Consider the following 23,792-nt stretch of genomic DNA (forward strand, 5'->3'; position numbering starts at 1 on the left):
AAAAAAATAATAATCCTATAATGCATGGCTATCACTTTGTCCATCTGCAACTACTAATCCATCTTGTTTGGCCTACAGCAGGAAGAGGAAAAGAAAATGTTTTATAGCTACCTGAGTTCAACAGGATCAAATACCAGTTTCACATCATTGATGATGTTTGGTAAATACTTCAAGGCAGCACCCTGCAAGATACAAGAAGGAAGTGGGGAAAGACAGTTAATCCCTTCTCTCTAAAAACTAGACACAGGAACACGGGAAGCTGCCCTACACTGAGTCTGACCATTGATCTATCTTGCTCACTTACCTACACTGACTGGCTGTGGCTCTCCAGGGCTTCAGACAGGCCCCTTCCCCCAAGTCCTACCTGCAGACACCGGGGACAAAGCCTGGAGCCTTCTTCACGCAAAGCAGATGCTCTAACCCTGAGCGACCCCTCTTTCCCATTCTCCAGGTCTTAATGTGGACCACCAGGCAGTTTCCCCTATGCCACCACCCCTGATGTCATGCATGGTGTCAGTTGTGGGCAAGTAAGGACAGCTCTGCAAATGTGCTCCCAACAAATGGTCAAAATGGTCAAAGGCCTGGAAACGATGCCTTTTGAGCCAAAGTGGCCTTATGGTCAAAGATGCCTTATGGTCAAAGATGCCTTATGGTCAAAGATGCCTTATGGTCAAAGATGCCGTATGAGTCAAAATGGTCCAAGGCCTGGAAACGATGCCTTATGAGGAACGGCTAAGGGAGCTGGGCATGTTTAGCCTGGAGAAGAGGAGGTTAAGGGCTGATATGATAGCCATGTTCAAATATATAAAAGGATGCCACATAGAGGAGGGAGAAAGGTTGTTTTCTGCTGCTCCAGAGAAGCGGACACGGAGCAATGGATCCAAACTACAAGAAAGAAGATTCCACCTAAAGATTAGGAAGAACTTCCTGATGGTAAGAGCTGTTCGACAGTGGAATTTGCTGCCAAGGAGTGTGGTGGAGTCTCCTACTTTGGAGGTCTTTAAGCAGAGGCTTGACAACCATATGTCAGGAGTGCTCTGATGGTGTTTCCTGCTTGGCAGGGGGTTGGACTCAATGGCCCTTGTGGTCTCTTCCAACTCTATGATTCTATGATTCTATGATTCTATGATTCTAAGTGTCTGCCAGCATTCTGAGAAGTGAGCATGCTCAGTTCTCATTCAGCTGTTTGGGGCCTTGCTGATGCCTTCTCTCTTGTGTAGAGATGGTGTCATTTTGGCTAAAGCAGCAGCGGCACATTGGTGCCTCATCCCAGAAGCACCAAAACTGTGGCTGCCTCCATTTGATTTCCATGGGCAGCTCTCACTATTATCCCGGGGGCATTTAAAAATTGTTCCTCAGCGTGAACCAAGAAATAGCCTACCTACACAATATAACTCATCCTCCTTTCCAGACATTCCACTCAGTTCCCCTTCTCTTACATTTTTTCCAGGAACTCAATTCCATTACCCCTTCTACCCAGTTTCTAGTTTTCCCCCTTTTTCATCGATCAGTTAGTTTTCCATGGGCACTCAGCATGTTCAGTACTGCCAAGGCTGGCTTTTTTTGGGGGGGGGGAGTAGCCCTTAAATTTTTATTTCCTTAGAAAATGTCACATTTATTCAGAAGCTGCTGCTATCTTCCATGTCCTGTGTGAATATTGCTCCATTTTGGCTCCACAAGCAATGCCACTTGATAAACCGAATCAGATTAAGTGTATCGATCTTTACCTATAAAAGCCCTAAACAGTTTGGGACTTGTTTATGTACAGAAATGCCTCTACCCATGACGATCTGCTGGAGAGGCCATGCTGGTGGTTCCAAAAGGAAAATAAATACGTGGGTTACTTAGACTGATGCCAACAGTGTATAGCTTCTGGTAGCAGCTGAAAAAAAGCCTTTTTGTTCAGTTTTCTTTAGTAAAGTAGTCATAATGATCTGTATAGTGCAAATTCACTGATAATTGATCATCATATGTTTGATGCAATCTGCCATTGCATCTTGCAACAAAGAGTGGGATGTAAATTGAAAAAATAAACATGTTTTCAAAATAGGGGGGGGGGGAGAGATAAACTGAATCAGAATACAGCAGGGGGGGGCTAACCTGTGGCCATCCCGATTTTGTTGGACTACAACTCCCATCATAATTGTCCATGCGCCATGCTGGCTGGGGCTGATGGGAGTTGTAGTTCAGCCACACTGGGATGGCCACAGGTGAGCCACTCCTGGAATGCAGGAACTGAAGCCACGTCCGTTTCAGAGAACGGCAACAGACTTAGGCTAACCTTGATCTTGACAGCCTCCTCAAGAGGCCTGTCCATCAGGATGTTAAAAGAGAGGAACAACTTGCGGATGGCATTGTTAAACTCATCTCCATCTTCGCTTTTCCCGTAAAACCTAAAAGAGAGAGAAAGAAAATTGCCCTAATTATTCCATTGCTTATTATAGTTAAAAAATAACATTCCAACAAAAGTGTCCCTTTCTATACATAATGTGCTTTTAGGCTGCAGACCTATGCAACCTTACATGACAGTAAGCCCCACTGAACACCACAGGATTTACTTCTGAGTAAACACACAAACCACACACTGTGCTGTTAGCTGTTAATTAGGATTACAGCCTAAGAGAAGCACAAGAGGGAAGAAGAAAAATATGATTCTATATTTAGCGTTGGTTTGAAGCAAAGAGCTTCTTATTTCCACTCACTTGACTTTGAGCACAATTGGGCTTTCCTGAAATATGGCAATGATTCTCTGGAAATAAATTATGCATAAATAACATGGGGAATTCCTGTAAGCCCAGCTGTGTTGTTCCAGAAAGAAATCACTGTGTGCTGTTCCTTGAACATTAAAACATAGACTCTCTTGGAATGATTACATTTCTTGATTAATAAAGGCAAATAGAGTATATACACCAAGCAACTCGGTTCTTCAGCAACTATGACTTCATATGCTCAGAATAAAATCTTGAGTCTGAAATAGATGTTTGACGGCCGAGAACCATTTTTTTTTTTAAGTTAGCAGGCCTCATGGCTGTGTAACTTATTTATTTTTTATTAAGGTGGGTTGGGGATGCTAAGCTCGCAGAGGTAACAAGCAGCCATTTTGAATGGTATGCAGTCATCCTAACTGAAGGCAATAACAGAATCCAAATAGTAACAGGATAATAAGATCCTCATAATTACAGAGAGGCTAATAACATGCCTAGGTGCACCGAGACTCAGTGTGTTGTAGCAATTATATTGACTCTCCCCCTTGGACTCCGAATTGGAAGTGGCACCATGATGGTTTGGTTTTTTTAAAACGTTTTACTGATGAAGTCAGTGCAGCATCCCCATTCGGGTTCACAGGTTACAAGCAAGTAAAGCACAACATAGCTAGGCTTAGCTAAGAGGCTGTTCCAACACTTGACACGCCCCACCCCCCGCACTCTCCTTCTGAAGAGAAGGGCAGGCACAGCTGATTTACGTAGTTGACACCTCAGGACTGAGCAGGCCCACAGGGGCTGAGCATGCATGGCTGCCCGTCACAATCGCACAGCCCAACCCACTCACAGGGTTGTTGTGAGGATAAAATGGGGAGAGGAAGATGCATTATTCCACATCAAGGTCCTTGGAGGAAAGGTGGAGCACACATTTATGAATAAGTAAATAGTAGTAGCTGAACTGGAGAAGCACAAATTATGCCCATGTTTTCCAGTCATTAAGGGACACGTGTGGTGCTGTGGTCTAAACCACTGAGCCTAGGACTTGCCGGTCGGAAGGTTGGCAGTTTGAATTCCTGCGACGGGGTGAGCTCCCGTTGCTCAGTCCCAGCTCCTGCCAACCTAGCAGTTCGAAAGCACGTCAAAGTGCAAGTAGATAAATAGGTGGTAAGGTAAACGGCGTTTCCGTGTGCTGCTGTGGTTCGCCAGAAGCAGCTTAGTCATGCTGGCCACATGACCAGGAAGCTGTACGCCGGCTCCCTCGGCCAATAAAGCAAGATGAGTGTTGCAACCTGAGTCATCTGCGACTGGACCTAACGGTCAGGGGTACCTTTACCTTTCCAGCCATTGCTTACCCTAGGTACAGAACTCGTGATTGAACTATGAACCGGAACAGGTACTTCAAGGCTTTTAGAGCGGCAAAGAGCAATTCTGTCTTGCTGGAGTCATCTGCATTTCCGACGTAATAGTTTAGAACCTTGGTAAGTTTTCTGGGGCAAGAGAAAATAAGTAAGTGGGGGGCTACGTAGGGGTGGACAGATCTGTCAGTTTAGGTTTCTCCCCCCCCCCCCGCAAAAAAATTCTTAAATTCAGTTCTCTACATTTCTGCACTAATTTGTGCAGACCTTAAAAAAAAAAGTCCCCATGACAATGTCCAGTCATTGCAATGCACTTTTTCCTCATACATACAATTCTGCAAACATTCCACTGTAATAAAATTCAAATTGCATTGCATTTCCACTGATAAAGGCATCTTCATGTGCACTTACTGCTAATATATACATTTTTGTACACGTTGGTTGGGGAACTGCATTGCAAATCCCCGTTCTTCCATTAGCCTCCAGGTGGCAAGTGAGTGTGAGAGTTTCACGTGGCCTTCCATTCACACACAGACTAGCTTAGTGCCAGCAATATTGCTGCATCAGGTGTCTTCAGGCCCTGGGTTGTGTCCAACACCATTCCTACTCAGAACAGACCCACTGAGGTTAATGAAACTAAGTCTTGACCATTAACTTCAATTGGTCTATTCTGAATAGAACTAGTATTGCTAAGCTGCTGAGTAAGTAGCCTTATTTAGTCATTATATTCCCAACATGATTAAAACTGCATGTAGAAAGCATGAGTGGGGCCACATATACTAGTGTCCTACCCCCCACTGTCCATGGACTAGGGCCATGAAGACGCATAGGCTGTTCCTGTGAGCGGGAACCAATAGGCCAGGGGTGGGAATCCTTAGCCTTAGGGACTGAATGTGGCTCTCACTTCCCCCTACTTTACACTCCACACACACACACACCCGCTGCCGCCTGACTTAAATGTGACTTTGAACTCTAATAATGCCTTTTGCTTGTCTGGATGAAGGCTAGAGAGGGATGTGTGTGAAGAGGTGTGGGAAACCTTTGGCCCTTCCAGTGCTGCTGAACTGCAACATCCATTCTCTTTGGAATTGGCCATGATGTCTGGAGCTGATGGGAGATGTGGTTCAGGAACACCCTTCCACCTGGGGCAGAGGACTATCCTATGTTTAGTCCTCTGCCCAGTTTCACCTCTACCCCTGCTCATCATCGGCATGGGACTCTTCAAAGGTGGTCCAGAAGGGAAGGTGGCGAACAACTGAACAAATAAATATTGAGGTCCCCAAGCCATTTCCTTCATACCAAGGACCCAACTGCAATATACATTTAAAGTAGTATCATGCCATTTTAAACAGCCATGGCTTTCAGAAAAGAATGCTGCTAAGCGTAGTTTGCTAAGAGAGTTGTTAGGAGCTCCCTCTGTTCCACAGAGGGACAATTCCTAAGATTCCCTGGGAAGAGAGACTGATTGTTAAACCACTCTGGCAGCTGTAGCTCTATAAGAGGAATAGGGGGTCCCCTAAGAACTCTCAGCACCCTAAAACTATACTTCCCAAGATTCTTTGGTGGAAGTTATGGCTGTTTCAAGTGGTATGATACTGATATACAAGTGCAGTGCAGATGGTGTCAAGAATTTCCGCCTGCCTCCAGTAGGCTAAATGCAATTATAACCCCCACTCCCACTGAATGTACTAACACATGAGGTTGAAATCCATAACCCTCTTCTTCCAAATAAAGGCTGACTATGCTGGGTTATACATTAGGGACTATTTTTAAGCAGAACTCTTGCTACCTTAACGTGTCAAGAGCAGAGAAAAACCACACAACTGAACGAAGTGACAAGCATGTAATAAGTCATCTCATGACAAAAATGCAGAAGTCAGCAATTTAACAAAAGTGTATACTTACACATAGGCCAAGGTGGCACTGAAGTGTTTGTAAATGTAAGTTTCGAGTACTGGGTTAAAATGCTGGAATTTGATGTCTCCAATCAGTGAAATAATAAATACCTATTTAAAGAGGAAATATGCAGGATGTAAACAGCATGACCTGGTTGGACTTTTGTTTTCAGTTTTCAACCATGTTGCGCTTTTGCAGCTAAAGAACAACAGGAGGGACTGCCAACCTTCCTAAAAGGAAGGTTTTTAAACACCTGTCAAGGATTCTTTAGCAGTGATTCCTGGATTGCAGTGTGTTAGGCTATATTACCCCTGAGGTCCCTTCCAACTCTACCTCTACCTCTCCCTTCTGTGAATTTGACTTTAACTCTGGCAGCAGTTTGAACACTGCCCGTATTTCCCATTGCATGTGGTGACTTTGTCATTTCTCTCTCAGGATTCACAGATTCTAAGAACAGTCCACACATTCAAGCTTCTCTGCAGAAAATGGAAGCATTTTAGAACAGGTGATCAATTCTTCTTTTTTCCAGTCACAATCATGAAGACTAGGAATCTCCTTTTAAAAAGTATTTAAATCCTAATAATTCTGTTGCTTATGCAATAAACACCAGCTGAAAACAATTTACGGCCCTGAGCTACTGGTTATCTTCCTCATTAATTCTTATAATAAATTCACCCGCTCAGCAACAACTTCCTGAAGCTTGAAACCATAAAAGCTGTCATAAAAGTCTTTCAAATATTTGTTTTAGAAGAAGAGACTCAGGAACCTGAAGCCAAATCTAACTGGAAATAAAGGCTGTTCCGTAATGTAAAAAAAAAAGGGGGGGGTCCCTCCCAGCCTTTGGGCCATCCCTGGTGAGCCGAATTTGACAGATGGGAAGCCCTGCCCACTTGTCAATCACTGAAAGTTACTATGATGTCAGGTGAAGCTGAGCTTTGAAGCCCTGGTTATTGGGGACTGTCCAAAATGGCCTGGTGGGCTTAAATGGGAAAGGCTGCTGGGCCAAGCCTGGCCTGCAGGCCAGAGACCACCCACACTCTAAATTTCATCATCATCATCAGCAGCAGCAACTCTCCATTTGGGGGCTGTTGTTTACACATCAGCCTGTCACTGGGAAGAAACTGTTACCAGCCTGATCTGGAATTGTAACCAGCTTTCTTTTTGGTGACAGAGTTAATGAAGAGCTAAGGAGGGATAAAACGGGACGCGGGTGGCGTTGTGGGTAAAACCTCAGCGCCTAGAGCTTGCCGATCGCATGGTCGGCGGTTCGAATCCCCGCGGTGGGGTGAGCTCCCGTCTTTCGGTCCCAGCTCCTGCCCACCTAGCAGTTCGAAAGCACCCTTAAGTGCAAGTAGATAAACAGGAACCGCTTTATAGCGGGAAGGTAACCGGCGTTTCCGTGTGCTGCTCTGGTGCCGGTTTGCCAGAGCAGCTTTGTCACGCTGGCCACGGGACCCGGAAGTGTCTCCGGACAGCGCTGGCCCCCGGCCTCTTAGGTGAGATGGGCACACAACCCTAGAGTCTGTCAAGACTGGCCCGTACGGGCAGGGGTACCTTTACCCTTTTTTAAGGAGGGATAAATGGTCAGCAAAACTTACTAGTGCATCAAAAACAAGGAAGTCATAGGTTTCATTGTCAGACATCTCCATCATTATGCTGAAAAGTGCATCAAGTGTATCTTGTAAGAACTAGAGATGGAGGAGAAATAGAAATGGGTTGTGATTAATAAGGCTGTTGTGTTATAGCTCCATTCCCTTTTATCTCCAGGTCTTTTAGCAACAGAGTTACTCAAAGTCATATGGATTAGCATGACAGGAAATGGTTCATTGCCAGAGTCCCTCCTTCTGCAAACAGGGAGGGGCACTATTCAAGCATGCTGGAAGAAATCTAGGGCAAATCTACTGCTGCAGGTTTGAGGCTGGTCCTCAGCATGAAGTGTTAAGTCTACCCCACAATTCTGTATTTCAGCCCTGCAAACAGATATTTTAAAAAATTGAAAAATTCATAGTTGGGCAGTTGAGTATTTGTTTCTCTCAACACTGCACAAAACTGGATGATTTGATTATGAAATTGCAAAAAGACACATAGGCCTCATCTGCACTATGCCTTTAAAGTTCAATTATACCACTTTAAACATCCATGCCTACTCCTGCCAGAGAATCCTGGGAACTTGTTATGGTTTCTGAAATTTGTTAGGAAACCCCTATTTTCCTAATGGAGCTACAATTCCCAGAGTTGACTGGGATAAGGGATTGACTGTTAAATCCCTCTGACAGTTGCTACTCTGTGAGTGGAATATGAGTTTTCTAACAATGCCAAACATCCTTAATGAACGACAATTCCCAGGGTAGTTTAGTGGACACCAACAGCTGTTAAAGAGGTACTGTAGTGCTTTAAATGTATAGTGCAGATATGGTGATAGATGAAAACAGTATAAAACATAATATGGACACTAACCATGCTAACTGTGCTGCTGCTGTAGCAACACTATGACAGATAATCTGGTGAGTTGCTCACCTCAACTTCTTTGAAATCCTGATGCTATCTAGGTCAGCTCTTTAAAATTATCAGCTCCCTGATCCAGCACATCAATGAGAACAAAATTTAAGCAGACATTCTGTTCCAATGAAACTCTCCGGATGATAAGATAGATGCATGCACAAATTGTTTGCAAGCCTGTACGCTCAATTTTGTTTTACCTTGACAATTTCTCCTCCTTCCACCTCCATCAGCTTCTTCAAGTTGTGTCCTATGTTTTGGGAGTTTGAACGCCAATTCAGCAACCCCAGTAGGTCAACTGGCAAGGGCAAAATGAGGGTGGGGGAGTAAGATCACTATAAGCAATGCAGCTCATTTCCTTTAGTGGTCACAGTACAAGACAAATATGGAAGCAATGTTTTATTTCTGGCATCAAACGATATGAAAAACAACTTCTCTGCAGTTCTAGAGAACGCAGCACCTTGGCTGCATACTCTTTGGCATCCTGTTTCAACCTTAGTTTGCTCTGCTTGCCTCCCTGCTCATTTGCTGAACTGGCAGCAACCACATGATGGCAGATTTGATGTGTTTGATCAGCTTTGTTAGAAAGTGCTGGTGGGGAAATTTGAAAATTACAGCACAATTCTACACTTGTTTACACAGAAGTAAGCCCTACCGAGCCAGTTTTCAGCATCCTGTAAATCACAGCTTCAGTTATTTTGAAAAGCAAGTTTCTAATCCTTAAGGGCTGTGAAGATGGGCATGGAAGCAAATGGGCACTGCCAGGCAAAGTTTCAGAAGCCAGTAGGAAGGTCAAGCACATTTCCCAAAGTTGGGGGAAATCTTCAGTGCACTGCAAGTGTTTGTGATTTTTTTACTCCTCCCCACAACTGGAAAAAAGCAAAGTAACAGAGCAGTCCTACTACAGAAAGCCAGCATAATTTACGCCAGTGTAATTTATGCTTATTCCAAATTCTATTCAGGAGGAATTTGACTTGCACCACCCTCTTCATCTGCCTAAGTTCCACTGGACTGCTAGATCACGTGGCTGAGCTGAAAGGGATTTGGAATAGGCGTAAGACACTCCTGGCATCCCATCCCCCAGAACGTGTGCTGGTGTGAATTACACCGACTTAAGGTATGCCAACTGATCTCGGACTGAGGGGTTTACACTACCATACCTCAGGTTCAGCTAGGCTGAGGAACTTAGGCCAGTGTAACCTTGGCTAAGGCAGGAAAGCTTGGATTGTACCAGCAGTCAAACATACCATTCTGTGTCAGCTTTGTAGAGCAGATGAGAGTTGCAATCTGAAAGCTATCCTTGGTACTGTCTTTGGTTGGGGTAAAGTTGGCTACATGATGTTTCGCTGGAAGACCATCTCTGTCCTCCATCTCCACTTTGGTGCCAGGCAACGTTAGGTAAAACTTAGCATCTTCCATTTTCTTGTTTTCACCCTACGAATAATATAGAGAATATAACTTCAGACATCTATACTGCTGTAATATTAGCTACAAACCATCCAGATTCTATTCTTTCTTCCTATACATTGGTGAGCTAGTTAGGGCAGGAGAAAACTGGCTGGATTTGAACATTATGCTAAACCATAGTTTAGTGTTATAGGAATGATCATAGCCTCTCCCCACCATAGACTTCCTCTCAGCTTAGATAAACCGTAGTTTGTCATGTCCAAACCTATTGCGTCATCTTGATTACTCTTTCCTTGAAACCAGCCATGTTAACAGGGGTCAAAGTTCAGGGTTTAGATGAAATGTTAATCTGTGGCTAATCTAAATCAAGCCCTTCCAGTGCCCTCTTCAAATCCACATCTGAGAAGGAAGAAGCACACGAGCCCAGGGTTCATCACAGCTCATTCTTGTCACACTAAACTATGGGTTAGTGTGATGTCTGGACAGAGCCACTGTGTCAGGAAGAAATTCTGACAGGTTCACCAATATCACCAAGGTTTAAAAAAGAAAAAGAAAGGAGTACCTTGTAGACTATTAAGTTATGTCTGCCATCCTGCAGAGTGGTACCGTCCGCATTCATCAGCTTCACAAAAGCCATTCCAAAAGCTTTTTCTGATTTATCTCGCGCTGAAGCAGAAGGAAGGAAGGAGAACGTATTGCTTGCTGGTCTCTGTTGAAGTACACCCAGAAGCCACTGCAAGTGCTGGACTGACCTGGGAGACCCAGGCTCAAATCATGAAGCTCACTGGGTGACCTGCCTCTCAGCCTAACCTATTTCACAGGGTTATCGTGGGGATTAAATGGGAGCAGCATCTTGAGCTCCTTGGAGAAAAACGTGGTATATCAACGCAGTGAAATAAATAAATAAATAAAATAAGGACTTTTCTGTGCAATCCCCCCACCCCAAATCATGCCAATTCCAGTGATAATCATTACAGTAATAACCATCTCAACATTTATATTGAGTTGAAACAGTTAAAATTTCAGCAGTTTTTTCTGGGGCAGCGGAGGATGGCAATTTTTAGGCAATTTTAATGATTTCAAGAAGAGGTGGTAAAATTCACCACCAATATGGGTGAGGGGAAGGATACCTTTAGCAGCAGCAATAATGGCAAAGGTTCCCACCTTGGTGACCCAGTTACCATTTTCTTCTCCTAAGTGCCCCATCATTCAGGGCATATTGGGGGAATTACCCCCCAGGAGTGGTGCTTTTTTTTAATCCATGAAGTCATCACTGCTTAGGGTGGGCCACCCTGCCATGAACCTGAAAAAATTCACACCCACCCACCCCAGATAAAAGTTATGTTAAATCCTTCCTGATTTGGAAAGGGGAGGCATCAGAAAAAGGCTGATCAGCCGTATTCCACGTGCTGATTCCCCATTACAGTGTGCACAATGCAAGCCACTTCTCTCTTCTACACCCACCCCAATGGGTTCAAGGGACATTTTTACCCTTCTGTGTTTAAGAGACAGCAGGGGCGCCATGGGGCGGGCAAGGGGCCACCAACATTTTCAAGGAGGGGCCGGGCCCCCTCAATACTGTGTGGCGATATGTGCACATCACTCGCACCTACCGTGTGACGTGTCCGGGTCACTCGTGCATGCTGCGTGACACGCTCACGTCACACATGCAAGCTGTGTGGCGTGTTGCATGGCCAGAACACATAACGTGAGCACATCGCTGGGCATGCACGTGTGACATGAGCATGTTGCGTAGCGCTGGCCCCCTCAATCGCGGGGGCAAGCTGGCATGCCAGAGAGACAGGCAGCTGCTCGTCTCCCAAGTACTCACATTCCTGTGATGATCGGTGACGAAATGTAAACCTTAAGTGGTAGCGGCTGACCTCTTTTATTTCTATGGACACCTGCATGAAAGACATCTCATTATAAAATATGCACATCAGAAACCAAGTTTACAGAAAAAATATGGGATTCCTCTGTCCATTAAAAGGATTTACTGATTCCACCTGCAAACCTTCCCATTCATTGTGACCCCCACCTTAGGGTATTTGGGAATACCTAACAAGATTGACAGGAGGATTCCACAAAACTAGCAATTTATTGCTGATTGAAACCCTCTACCCATATGTTTTTAAGTAAGATATAATGTAGCCTAGTTTACTTGGCCAAAATCACGTCATTAATCACAGTCTCTGTAACGCCATCTAGGATTAGCTTCTTCTTCCATTACAAAACATTTTAGACATCAATGGAAATAAATATGATTTTAAGGGGGATGATTGGTCTGTTATTTCCATCTTAAACATAAACACTTTATGATTTTAAAACACATTATGCAAATTCTAAGTCTTGAAATGTGTATAAAGATTGAGTTTCAGTTTCCTTGGCAAGATGTTTTACTCAACCACGTTCAGAATCTGCATTCTGCTTTTAGTCAAGAATGGCCAGCCTAGAGTATTATTTAAGTTCAGTTCCTAGCAAGTTCTAATATGAATTTTAACAACAACAACAACAACAACAACAATAATAATAACGTATTATTTATACCCCGCCCATTCGGTTGGGTCTCCCCATCCACAATTCATTCAATTGATTTAAAAAGAATCAGAACTCACAGCTTCTTATTCAGTCCCATGTATGCCTTGGGTTATATAGCTTCCGCTCTGGGCTGGCCTCTTATCACGGGGCAGATCACAACAGGTTTTACTTAAATGTTGTATACAACATGTCAGCTTTTTAGTTGGTGTGCAAGTGACACCCGCTCTTTCAGAATCTTAACTATTGGGATTTACACACCATATTCCCCACTCTGAAGACAAAATATACAAATGCCACTTTTAGACTTCTTTCTTACTTGGGATTTCTAGGTGGTATGGGCAATACCTGCCACAAATCATTGCTGCATTGAGTGCTCCTGTTCTGAGTTCTAGCTGGCCAGCCATTTTCTTTTCTGGGGTATGAGGTCAACCTTCTGATGCTAGTCTTGCTCAACTAAGGTGGGTCTGAGTCAGGAAAGGCTCTGTGGATTGCAGAGTGCCACACTGGCCACTGTAGCCAATGTGGCACTCCTGCTGGTATATCTGCCTACTCCTGGCCAGGTGTGCTGCAGCAATACCAATGTCTTGGGGGTGACTCCTGGCTCTACCCCAGCAACCCAGCATTTACTGCTGCAAAGCTTGTGGCTTCCCAAGCCTGCCCATGCCTTTCTCTTATGACTAGGTGGTGCCAATTTAGCTACCCAAAGGACCACACACAGGGAACTGAGTTCATTTTTAGCAGTGAATTACAAGTTTGCAGCTCACGGGAAAGAACTCTAGCAATGGTGCACAATCTCACCTTGACAGTTTCATACCAGCAAGGCTGCTTGACTTGGTAGTAGACAACTGATTTGTATTCAGAGATACCTTCATAACCAGCACCTGGATGGATAGCTTTCTTTGGATGACACGAGAAACAAATTAAAAAGCAGAACCAAATCAAAGAAAGTGACAATCTTTGAAAGGAATGACCATTTTAAACCCTGGATAGAAGGAAACTCTTCACTACATGCAGATGATTTGCACAGACAGGTGAAATGCTTCAGGGACAGTGAAGGGCCCTAAACATACCATGAAGAAGTGATGGAAGCCTTGGCACCAGCTTTTTCTGTGCGCCACGTGTTTTGAACTATAACTCCCATAATACCTGACCATTGTCCATGCTGGTTGGGGCTGATTGAAGTTGGAGTCCCAGCACCACAAATTTCCCATCCCTGATTCAGTTGACAAGACTCCCCCTCTATGAATTTGTTTAATCCTTTCTTGTAGCGACCATCACCACATCTCATAGCAGCAAATCCCGTAAGTTAATTACGCACTGTTTGAAACTGTATTTTCTACGGGGGAAAGGCTGTAGCTCAGTGGCACAGCACCTGCCTTTTATGCAGAAGGTCTCAAGTTCAATCACCAGTTAGGACTAGGAGAGACTCTTCTGCCTGGAACCCTGAAGAGTCACTATCAGTCACGGGAGACACTAGTGACATAGATGGACCAATGGCATAAGGCAGCTTCCTAGTGGGCAAACTTTCCACGGGCAAAAGCCTCTCATTTAATCACTCTTCATAGCTGATTAGGGGGAGAAATAGTACAGGTTTTAATTATGATTCTGCCTCCCACCTACCAAGCCCCTTCCTACCTCTAAGAGATTGCCATCTTCATCATGCACAGACATAGTGACCTCGACATTCTTGGGGGTCTTCTTCTTCCCTTTGTCAAATTCCCCATGCATCAGGGTCACATAGATATCATTCCGAACTTCACCTGCAACCGTCAAGGCTATAGTAAAGTTTCTTTGTCCAGGTTGGAAGTTAGAACAAAGCCTGATATTTCTGAAATTCAACAGCAAATGATTCTTCTTGTCTGGAGGGCATCTGCCCATGGTTTACACTTTTAAAAGCCAGATAAACCCCCTGCCCACACATGACCATGTCTATCATGGGCAGGGAACCTCAGGCTTGGACGCTGAATGCGGCCCTCTAGACCACTCTGTCTGGCCCTCATGACTCTCGGCAAGACACACCCCTCCCAAGCCCTGCTCTGCACTCTCTGCAAGCGTCTTTGTCTGATAGTAATGTGATCTTGAACTCTTATACTATGACCTGTTTGTCCGGATAGAGGCCAGGTTGCTAGGAACCTCTGAGTGGAATGTATTCTACTGTACAAACGCAAGAGTCACATCCAATGCTGTGCCCACTTTCGGCTCTGACTCACCCATCACTGGTATGTGGCCCCTAGTAGGTTGTCCCTGAGACAATGGGGCCGTTCGGCTGAAAAAGGTTTCCCATCCATGATGGATATAATACTGTGGAATGTGGGGGCAAGAAACTGCCAATTTCTTCCTACCCTCTGTAACCAGTTATTTTATCCTATCTGTAGAACGGGGAGCCTGTGGCCTTCCAGTTATCCATGCAATCATAGACTTGGAGGTCCAGTCCCCTTACAATGCAGGAATCACAGCTGAGGAATCCCTGACAGATAGACACCCAACCTTTGTTTAAAAACCTCCTGTCTCCCCCACTTTCTGAGGTAGTCCATTCCAGTGTCAGAAAGTTCTTCCTAATGCTTAGCCAGAAAACAGCAGCAATTTCCATCATCATCAAGCAATAGCCATGCTAGTTTGGAGCTGATAGGAGTTGGAGTCCAACAACATTTTGAAAAACTTTGAATTTTATAAATTTTGTACACAGTATTGTGTATTTTATTATTGTGAGCCACTCTGAGGCTTAAATAAATAAATAAACAATATCTGGAGGCGCACAGATTCCCTTCCACTGCCATGTCAATTGATCCTCTTATTCCATGACTGCTCTGTTTTCTTGGAAGCTATTACCATTAACATGGAACTACACACACCAGGCAATATAATCTCTGGGAATCCCATTTTGCGGGCCACAGCCGTAGATCTGTCAATGAGATGAGAAAAGTCCTTCTGAACCTGAGCTAAATCACCAGGCAGCAGTTTCAGAGAAACCCAGAGGCCTATGGAAGAAAAGAAACATTAATATATAAATACCATTGGGGAATGTTGCAATCTGGGCAGACTGGATAAAAATAATAATAATAAATCATTACTTTCATTGCATCGGGTGGGGGAAAATAGTAAAAATTATACACAGGTCCCATCCCATTATTCGTGCTTAAAAACAACAACACATTTCCACTTCTTTTGTGTACCTTGCCCTTTGTGATTCACTTCCTTGCCAGCAATGACTTTGTTGAAGACAGACGTGAGAGGCTCATTCTCTCCAATCACATGAGAGGTTATTAAAGGTGCCATGATTAACTGCCGCTGTCTGATGTACGTTTCCATGGCAATCCTGAGAATGGGATGGGAAACAGGATGGGAAACAGAAGTTAACTTCCAGCTGCTTCCAAGCACCCTCCGTGTTATAAACAAGACAGGACTCTTCGGGGCAAGGGCTTGTTAACGTTTTTTTCCTTAGCCACAATCACTTTTGGTAGAATGTCTGGGGGCGGCATGCCAGGTGTGGGTGTCGCCACCAATGCTCTCACACACATGCACCCAGCGCCCTCTCATCAGCTGAGGGAGTAGAATGCCACTCCCACCCCACTCATCAAACGATGGTGGCTCCCAGGACTCTGTCCACCTTTTCCTTTTGGCCTCCACCCTCAAAGTCGGTGGAGTCCATGACAGAGTTGTAGAGTTGGAAGGGACCCTGAGGGCCAGCCAATGCAACCCGCTGCAGGGCAGGAATCGCAACACATGGTCTCTCATCTAATCTGAAACCATAATGGACCTTGCTTAGCTTTGCAAATGTGCTAGCTACTCATGGAGGAGAGGCAGAAAGGTGCTCTTGTGGGGGCCAACCATGCCCTGGGACCTTGGCGCTTTCCCAAATCTATACGCAATGCATATTCAGTGAAGATCCTTGGCCAAACGTTAAGAGTCATTAGCAGGGTTTCCTCTTCCTCTCTTCCTTTCAACTGGCAACAGCTGGGACAGGTCCAAAGTCTTTTCAACAGAACTTCAGACTTACACACACAATAAGCTGGCACACACAAAACAGTAGAAGTTTCAGGTGTTGTTGGATTCCAACTCCCGTCAGCCCTAGCAGTTAGCACAATCACGGTCAGAACTGGTGGGAGTTATAGTCCAACAACATTTGGAGGGCCACACGTTCTCCATTCCTATTCAAGAGATTGGAATCAGCTATAGATTCATCTCCCTCTTTCCACAAGAGGATTTCCCCCCTCAGCTTAGCCCGCACTTAAAGGGTTTTTTGCCACTGGCTTCTGCCATGTCAACAACGAACATGTTCTCCACTCAACTTTGATTCATAACTCATACCTTAAACCCAATTTCTTCAAGACTAAGAGAGGCTCAGAGTTCTGTCTGTGCTGGACCCCAAAGCTGATGTTTTTACCAAGCATGTTTGGTCTATTCTAGGAGAAAACTCTGTTATACACATAAACTAATTGCAACATTTGAGTTATTTTATTCACGATGCTCTACTGGTCTATTCTAGGAAAAAACTCTGTTATACACATAAACTAATTGCAACATTTGAGTTATTTTATTCACGATGCTTTACTGTGTTCAACTCTGGAGCAGATAGTACTGATGAAAGCAATAATTATAGTAAGACTGAATATGGTTGAGTGCCTACCTCTTGAAACCACAGCCAGGAAAGCCATTTGTTTGATTAACGATTTCTGAAATACTTTTCAAAGTACAAAGAGGGTTGCCAGCCATTTTATTCTATTGAAATGCTAACTTTTAATCAAGGCCATCTATATATAGCCTGCAAGTTAAAATGCAGAAGCAATACACATTTGTCAATGTTAGCAGAAATTCTGCATAAAATGATGCCAACTCTGCCTGTGGATCCTGTGTTCAAAGAAAGTGTACCTGTGCATGCAAACTGCAGGTAAACAAGCAGTAAGAGAAAACTATTGTCTCCTTGCCCAGTTTGTGGGCTTCTCAGGCTGGTCACTGAAGGGAGAGGGATGCAAGACTAGGTGAGCCAGTGGTCTGATCCAGCAAAGTAATTATGGTGCCTTTAAATGTGCACAGATCTGCTGGATGCAAACACAAACAATGAATCTCCATAAAATGTTGCTTTCAAAACCTTTTCCCAATACTTACTGCTGAAAGGGAATAAAATGTTGCTTCTCTTCATCATCTACCTTTCCATGGATGATGTCAGTAACGTCCATCACTAGGATAAGACAGAAGTTATCCAGTTACATCACCATAATAAAAGGGGCTTCAATGAAGAACTCACTAACTATATAAGATTATTTTATGTCAAGCCATTTAACCAGCTTTTCCCAACCTACTGCCCTCCAGCTGTTTGGGACAACAATTGCCATCAGCCAAAATATTAGAGGTGAGTAAAAGCAACTTGAATTAGAAAGGCTAACTGTACAGCAGGCCTGGACCTCAAGTAGCCACATATAATGGGTGACCAGAGTCTACAGAAGTCCACTTTTGTTGCCTGAATGGGACAGTGAAAGTGATTGTGTGGTGGGTGTTGTCCCATTCCAGGCGAGCCAGAATATGTGGTTCTGGGAGTGACTTACTGGCTATGGCAAGTTGTTACAAGTTGAGAAGGCATGGAATGGAGCATGCGGGTGTATCTGTAATGAAAGAAGGCGTGCGGGAACTTACCTGTTTATATCGTTTTGATCCTGGCCCTTAAATTATGGAATTCACTCCCACAAGAGGTAGTGATGGCCATCAACGTGGATGGTTTTAAAAGAGGATTAGCCAGATTCATGAAGTTTAAGGCTATTAGCAACTACTAGTGATGATGGCCATGTTCTACCTCAACTATCAGAGGCGGTACAGGTAGTGTTTGACTAAGTTTTACTTAGTCCATTGATTTCAATGGGTTTTCTCTGAGTAAAACTTGGTTACCTACCACCTCTGAATACCAGACACTGGGAATCACAAATGGGGAGAGTGCAGTTACACTCAAGTCCTGCTCGTGGGCTTCCCAGAAGCATCTGGTTGGCACTGTAAGAACAGGAGACTGGAACAGATGCGCTTTTGCACCCAGTTGTGCTGGGCTCTTATGATGTTCAAAGAAGCTCATCCTTGACACTCACTGGGTGACTATCGGTCTCTTTCAACCGACCCTACCTCTCTCACCAGGTTGTTGTGAAAGTAAACTGGGAGGGCATCACATACATCAGCTTGAGCTCCATGGAGAAAGGGTACAGTATAAAATGTAACAGATTTAAAGACTAGCTCTCAGTCCACAGAGAATCAAGCAGGTGCCAATCATCCCTCACTTCCGCTCACCAGACTTTTTAAAATCAACTCATTTTTGTTTCTTTAGCTGGGTGAAATGGAGCCACCTGAAAGGGATGTGAAATTGTGCTATGACAGAGCTGGGAAACCACTGCTTCCTTGCAAGCTGACTGCTTTTGGATTGGAGCCCCAACAGCCGGGAACAGTAAGACACTTCTCTCATACATTTCTCAATACATTCATTTTACAAAATGAGGAGCTGGTGTTACTAGGAGTGTTAAAATACAGAGTAAATATGGCAATAACATTTTTAGTACATTACTTAAACCACAAGCTCACTGAACGTGAAATCTTCTTCAGGTTCTGAGCCAACCACCACAACTTTAAGGAGAGATCATAGCTAGGAACACAGACTGTTGCCTTATACCGAGTCAGACCACTGGTCAATCTAGTTCAGTATTGTCTACACTGACCATCAGAAGCTCTCCAGAGTTTCCAACAGGGATGTTTCTTGACCCCACCTGAATGTTGAACCTGGAACCTTTTGCATGCAGTGAACATCAGAGGCCAGATGGTGGTGACACAGAAAGGAGAAGGGGCTACATTAAATGGGCCTGCTTTTTATATGGAAAGTCATTTCTTATGTTTGTAACATTTGTAACTTAAGTGTCATTTTAGCCTACTTTAATATTGCCTCACATCCCCAAGGAATGAAAGGAGATGGGTTCACAAAAACACTTGAAAAATAGGTGGCCCAAGGGGCCATGGCGGAGAGGACCTGTAGGGAACTGAAAATCCATCCCTCCAGTTGATTATGACAAAAGATCTGGAAAAGTGAATGTTCTTCTATTTAATTTCCTTTTTCTTTTTGTAAAATCGCTTTTGTTGTGTTATCGATGATGTATTCTGACCTTGGAAAAAAAGCAATAAAAAATATTATAAAAAAAAAAAATCCATCCCTGAAATGGCTCAGGTCCTACATGACTTTAGAGATTTCATCATAGGTTGCCCCTGGCTTACCATGTTTTTCTGTATATCCATAAGGACTAGAAATTTGCTTTTGTAATGAACAAGCCACTACAAAAGTGGCTCTGACAAATATTATACTTCATAATGAGACTTCATGCTCATCTACTAATCCCACATATCTGTCCGACAGACACAAGTTCTGCTTACAGCCTATAATCAGGGATGGACAAATCTGTCAAATCTTCGTTTCACGTTTTCCTAAACTTAAATTCAGTTTGCTTCATTTCCACACAAGCTTTTGATTTTTTTTTAAAGTCAACATGAAACTTTGTATGCTTTCGCACACATATTCCTCCCAACATAATTTTTTTTTTGCAAACAATTTCCCCTAACAATTATGTGTGTGCATTTCCCAACTATATTCCTTTTGGTACACATTATTTACATTAGAGAACTGCACTACATTATTCAGAGAAGCACAAATTTAAAAAGATAGCTACACTTAAGTTTGCATATTGATTCAGGAAGTGTTGATTTAATTTCTTGCACATCCCAACTTCTCATTAGGGACAAAATCAGAATTTGAGCTCAGGCCTTGGACTATTGCCCTACCCGTTTCATCCATTTTTTATAGGACTGCCTTGCAAATACAGTGGTACCTCGGTTTATGAACTTCATCTGTTCTGGAAGTCCGTTCTTAAACCGAAACCGTTCTTAAACCGAGGCGCGCTTTCCCTAAGAGGCCTCCCACTGCTGGTGCCCTTCCACCATTCGGCTTCCATTCTTAGACCGAGGTAAAGTTCACAAACCAGGACACAACTTCCGGTTTTGCGGAGTTCGTAAATTGAATTATTCATAAACAGGACTGTTCTTAAGCCAAGGTACCACTGTAAGATCTTTTGAGCTGCTATGGGCCTCCATACCTGCCACTCCAAAGGGTCTCCGGAGTCCACAGGTGTGTTTCTTGCCCTCTTTGAGCTCCATGTGGCCTACTCTCACAATCTGACACACCAAGCTGATTCGAGGCCGTATCAGGTCAGAACTGCTCAGGTCCTAAAAGGGCAACAGAAGTCATTACAGAAGGAAAAGACAGTCAAAATCACCTCAGACTAGTTTGTGAGTGAGAGGGCGGAAAGGAACATGGCTTTGTCAGTCAACCATCAAAAATCCCAGAACAGGAATAGGACTCTCCTCCAGCCACATACACTCCTGAGCCCCCCCACCCCCACCCCAAAGCCCTGGAGTGTTTTTGCTTGCCTGAAATTTGTCTTTTTAAAAACAACAACCATATATTTAATATCAAAACAAATCATAACAATACATTTCCTACAAAATCAAGAAGTACACTACCACTTTGTCCTCTGCCATAATACCGCATAATGATCATTCCAATCCTCAATCCCCCATCACTGTTGTGTTGGTTCACCAAATACCCTCAGTTGACACCTAACTAATGATCTGGTTTACTAGACATCTCTGGTAATGCTTTCTGAATACATGGTGCCCAGATATTTGTTAGACCACCTTCTACCATACCAATCTGCTAATGCACTGAGATTGTTATTGTCTTTGTCTAAGTGGTCTCTGGAGAGAGAGAGCCTTTTCTGTGGTAGCCTCTGCCCCATGGAATGCAGTCCTCAAGGAGGACTGCCTACATACTTCATTATTATTGTTTAGGCACCGGGGGGGGGGAATATTCTGTTTTCTCAGATTTTAAGAATAGCTAACGTAAACATTCCTTTGACTTTGGATTTTCACCATCTATTTAAGTCAGCTGTTGCTGTTTTAGTTTGTCATTCTAATTTGCTGTGTTAGTTTGTAAGCTTTATGGTTGGTTGGTTGGTTGGTTGGTTGGTTCCTTTCAAATTGTACTTTTGTTTCTTACTAGCCATACTGGGGGTGTAGCTCTATGTTGAAGGTACAGAATATAAAATACGTAAATAAATAAGTAAAATTTGCACAAATGTACATATAAGAAAAATGCAGTGGGAAAACACATCTCCTTTGTTTTCATATGATGGGCACAGACATTGCAGCCTTCTTGTCTTAGAAGAGGCATCCCTTCTTCTCTCAACCACAGGGGAGGAACGCTGCCACTGCATATTAACTACTTACATTAAAACTAATTTCCAAAAAGTAAAATTCTGCCATCACTTGAAAATTGGGGGCCTTTCTAAAAAGCTGAAAGTGTTTTAATGGATCCATCTGCATGAATAAATTGCCACAACACTGCAGTCCTAATGAAAATAAATTGATATAGTGTTATCAGTGTACCTGGTACTCTATAGAGTAACAAAACCAAAAAGAAAAGTTAATAAAGGAAGGAAGGAAGGCAATGTTGGTGATACTCAGAATACACACACCAAAATTAATGGAAATTGGGTGAATTCATTTCAATGGGCTTACTCTGAGTAGAACTTAGTGGGATACAACTTGCAGGTTCCTTTCTCCAAAGTGTTTAAAATCTAAATTCTGACAGTAGGGAGGAAAGGACAGCAAATTCCTACTGGGCTGCACCCTTAGTGAGCTTTTAAGTACTTGATACTACAGCTAGGTCAGTCATGTTCCAAGACTTGCTACACCAGGTAAAAGGATTCTGTAGATAGTAACTCCTCCAAATGAGAGATCAAATCAAAGTGGTTGAGATGAACCTATAACACAACCCTCCGCCACTTCCTTGTTCTGCAGAAAACCTCTCTACTACTCGCCAGGAAGCGAGAGCCAATAATTAACCATTCCACCACTAAATGATGACATCATATTTCCATCTAATGCAAACCTGCCACTGACAGGGAAGTACAGACGACTTATTTCTAGTTTTGAGATTGATGATCCAAGACTGGAAACCAATGCATATAAAATCAGCCTGCATAAAAGACCTCTCACTGCTTAGAGCTTCCGTATTATGTTACAGTTTGGGATTCTGGGCAAGTTGATGGAGAAAAGAAGTTCTGTAAATATGTAAGGTAAAGCTAAAGGGACCACTGACCATTAGGTCCAGTCGCGGACGACTCTGGGGTTGCGGCGCTCATCTCGCTTTACTGGCCGAGGGAGCCGGCATACAGCTTCCAGGTCATGTGGCCAGCATGACTAAGCTGCTTCTGGAGAACCAGAGCAGCACACGGAAACGGCGTTTACCTTCCCGCCGGAGCGGTACCTATTTATCTACTTGCACTTTGACAAGCTTTCAAACTGCTAGGTTGGCAGGAGCAGGGACCAAGCAACAGGAGCTCACCCCATCGCGGGGATTCGAACCACCGACCTTCTGATTGGCAAGCCCTAGGCTCTGTGGTTTAACCTACAGCGCCACCCATAAGAGCAGCCCCCAAATGCCTCTACAAATACATGCCTGCCTTGATAGCATAAAACATGCAAGCTGTCTCTTCACAGCTTGTCATGCCTCTTGACTCCTGACACAGGAAAATAAGCTACAATCCTTATTTCTGATTCTTCAGTAAAAACACCACCCCCTCTTTCAAACTCTTTTTTCTGCAGCAGAGGCTAGAAACTTAAACAAAAAGATACAAATACAGGGGACGTGAACAATTCTATATACTGGCCTGGCTCATACATAATGCCAGGACAGGGTTTATTAAGCCATGGCTTATTTGGTTGTCCAAACCTGGCGCAGAAGCTTAATCATGGTTTATATTATCATGAACAAACCATGTTTGCAAGCCATGATTTGTTGCTGACTCCACCAAAAGATGGTCACCACAGTTTATCAAAATGCACTCTTTAGGCCTGTTGATGCTTCAGAGATCATAGCATCTTCTACGTTTCCATCACAAAGTTGTAATATGTCCCTTTGTCAATGGAACAGAGAGCGTTGATACGGGACAGGACTGAGATTATGGAATTTGATTCCCAGGAAGATACATCTCTTTACTATGTTTTCAGGATCCGAGCAGGCATGATTGACTTTCCAATGGTATTTCAGTCGCAATAATTTTGTACTTATTGAAAACATTCCTGTTTTATTTTTGGTTTCATTTTCCTCATTGGGAAAGTTCCATTTTTCACTTTTAAGCCACATCTTAAAGGACTTACAATTACTATTTTAAAATCAAAGCAGGCAAGACTTGCCTAAGTCACCAGCAATTTTAAGGGCTCAGGCTTAGGGCAACCTTACAAGGCACTTGTAATTCAGGTTTCACAGTTGTTCTTTGGTCAGAAGCTACAGAACCAAAGTAACGTCTGAAAATCCTGC

General features: G+C 43.5%; 1 protein-coding gene across 2 annotated transcripts in view; it reads right to left on the minus strand.

The window, feature by feature from the left end:
- The window catches only part of DOCK5 (dedicator of cytokinesis 5), a 147,306-nt gene that overhangs the window by 59,873 nt on the left and 63,641 nt on the right, over window positions 1-23,792 (minus strand). For both annotated transcript variants that reach the window (XM_082200203.1, XM_082200204.1), the window contains exons 10-24: window positions 20,506-20,635; window positions 17,504-17,576; window positions 15,571-15,713; window positions 15,250-15,375; window positions 14,033-14,157; window positions 13,196-13,294; window positions 11,691-11,763; window positions 10,422-10,525; window positions 9,700-9,886; window positions 8,653-8,750; window positions 7,552-7,641; window positions 5,963-6,063; window positions 4,055-4,189; window positions 2,282-2,393; window positions 112-182 (exon numbers count right to left, since the gene is read on the minus strand). In XM_082200203.1, coding sequence (XP_082056329.1) covers window positions 112-182; window positions 2,282-2,393; window positions 4,055-4,189; window positions 5,963-6,063; window positions 7,552-7,641; window positions 8,653-8,750; window positions 9,700-9,886; window positions 10,422-10,525; window positions 11,691-11,763; window positions 13,196-13,294; window positions 14,033-14,157; window positions 15,250-15,375; window positions 15,571-15,713; window positions 17,504-17,576; window positions 20,506-20,635 — 1,667 coding nt within the window. The remainder of the gene's footprint in view (window positions 1-111; window positions 183-2,281; window positions 2,394-4,054; window positions 4,190-5,962; window positions 6,064-7,551; window positions 7,642-8,652; window positions 8,751-9,699; window positions 9,887-10,421; window positions 10,526-11,690; window positions 11,764-13,195; window positions 13,295-14,032; window positions 14,158-15,249; window positions 15,376-15,570; window positions 15,714-17,503; window positions 17,577-20,505; window positions 20,636-23,792) is intronic.

The sequence above is a fragment of the Podarcis vaucheri genome (genome assembly GCF_965113315.1).
Source record: "Podarcis vaucheri genome assembly, chromosome: 15".
NCBI lineage: Eukaryota > Metazoa > Chordata > Lepidosauria > Squamata > Lacertidae > Podarcis > Podarcis vaucheri.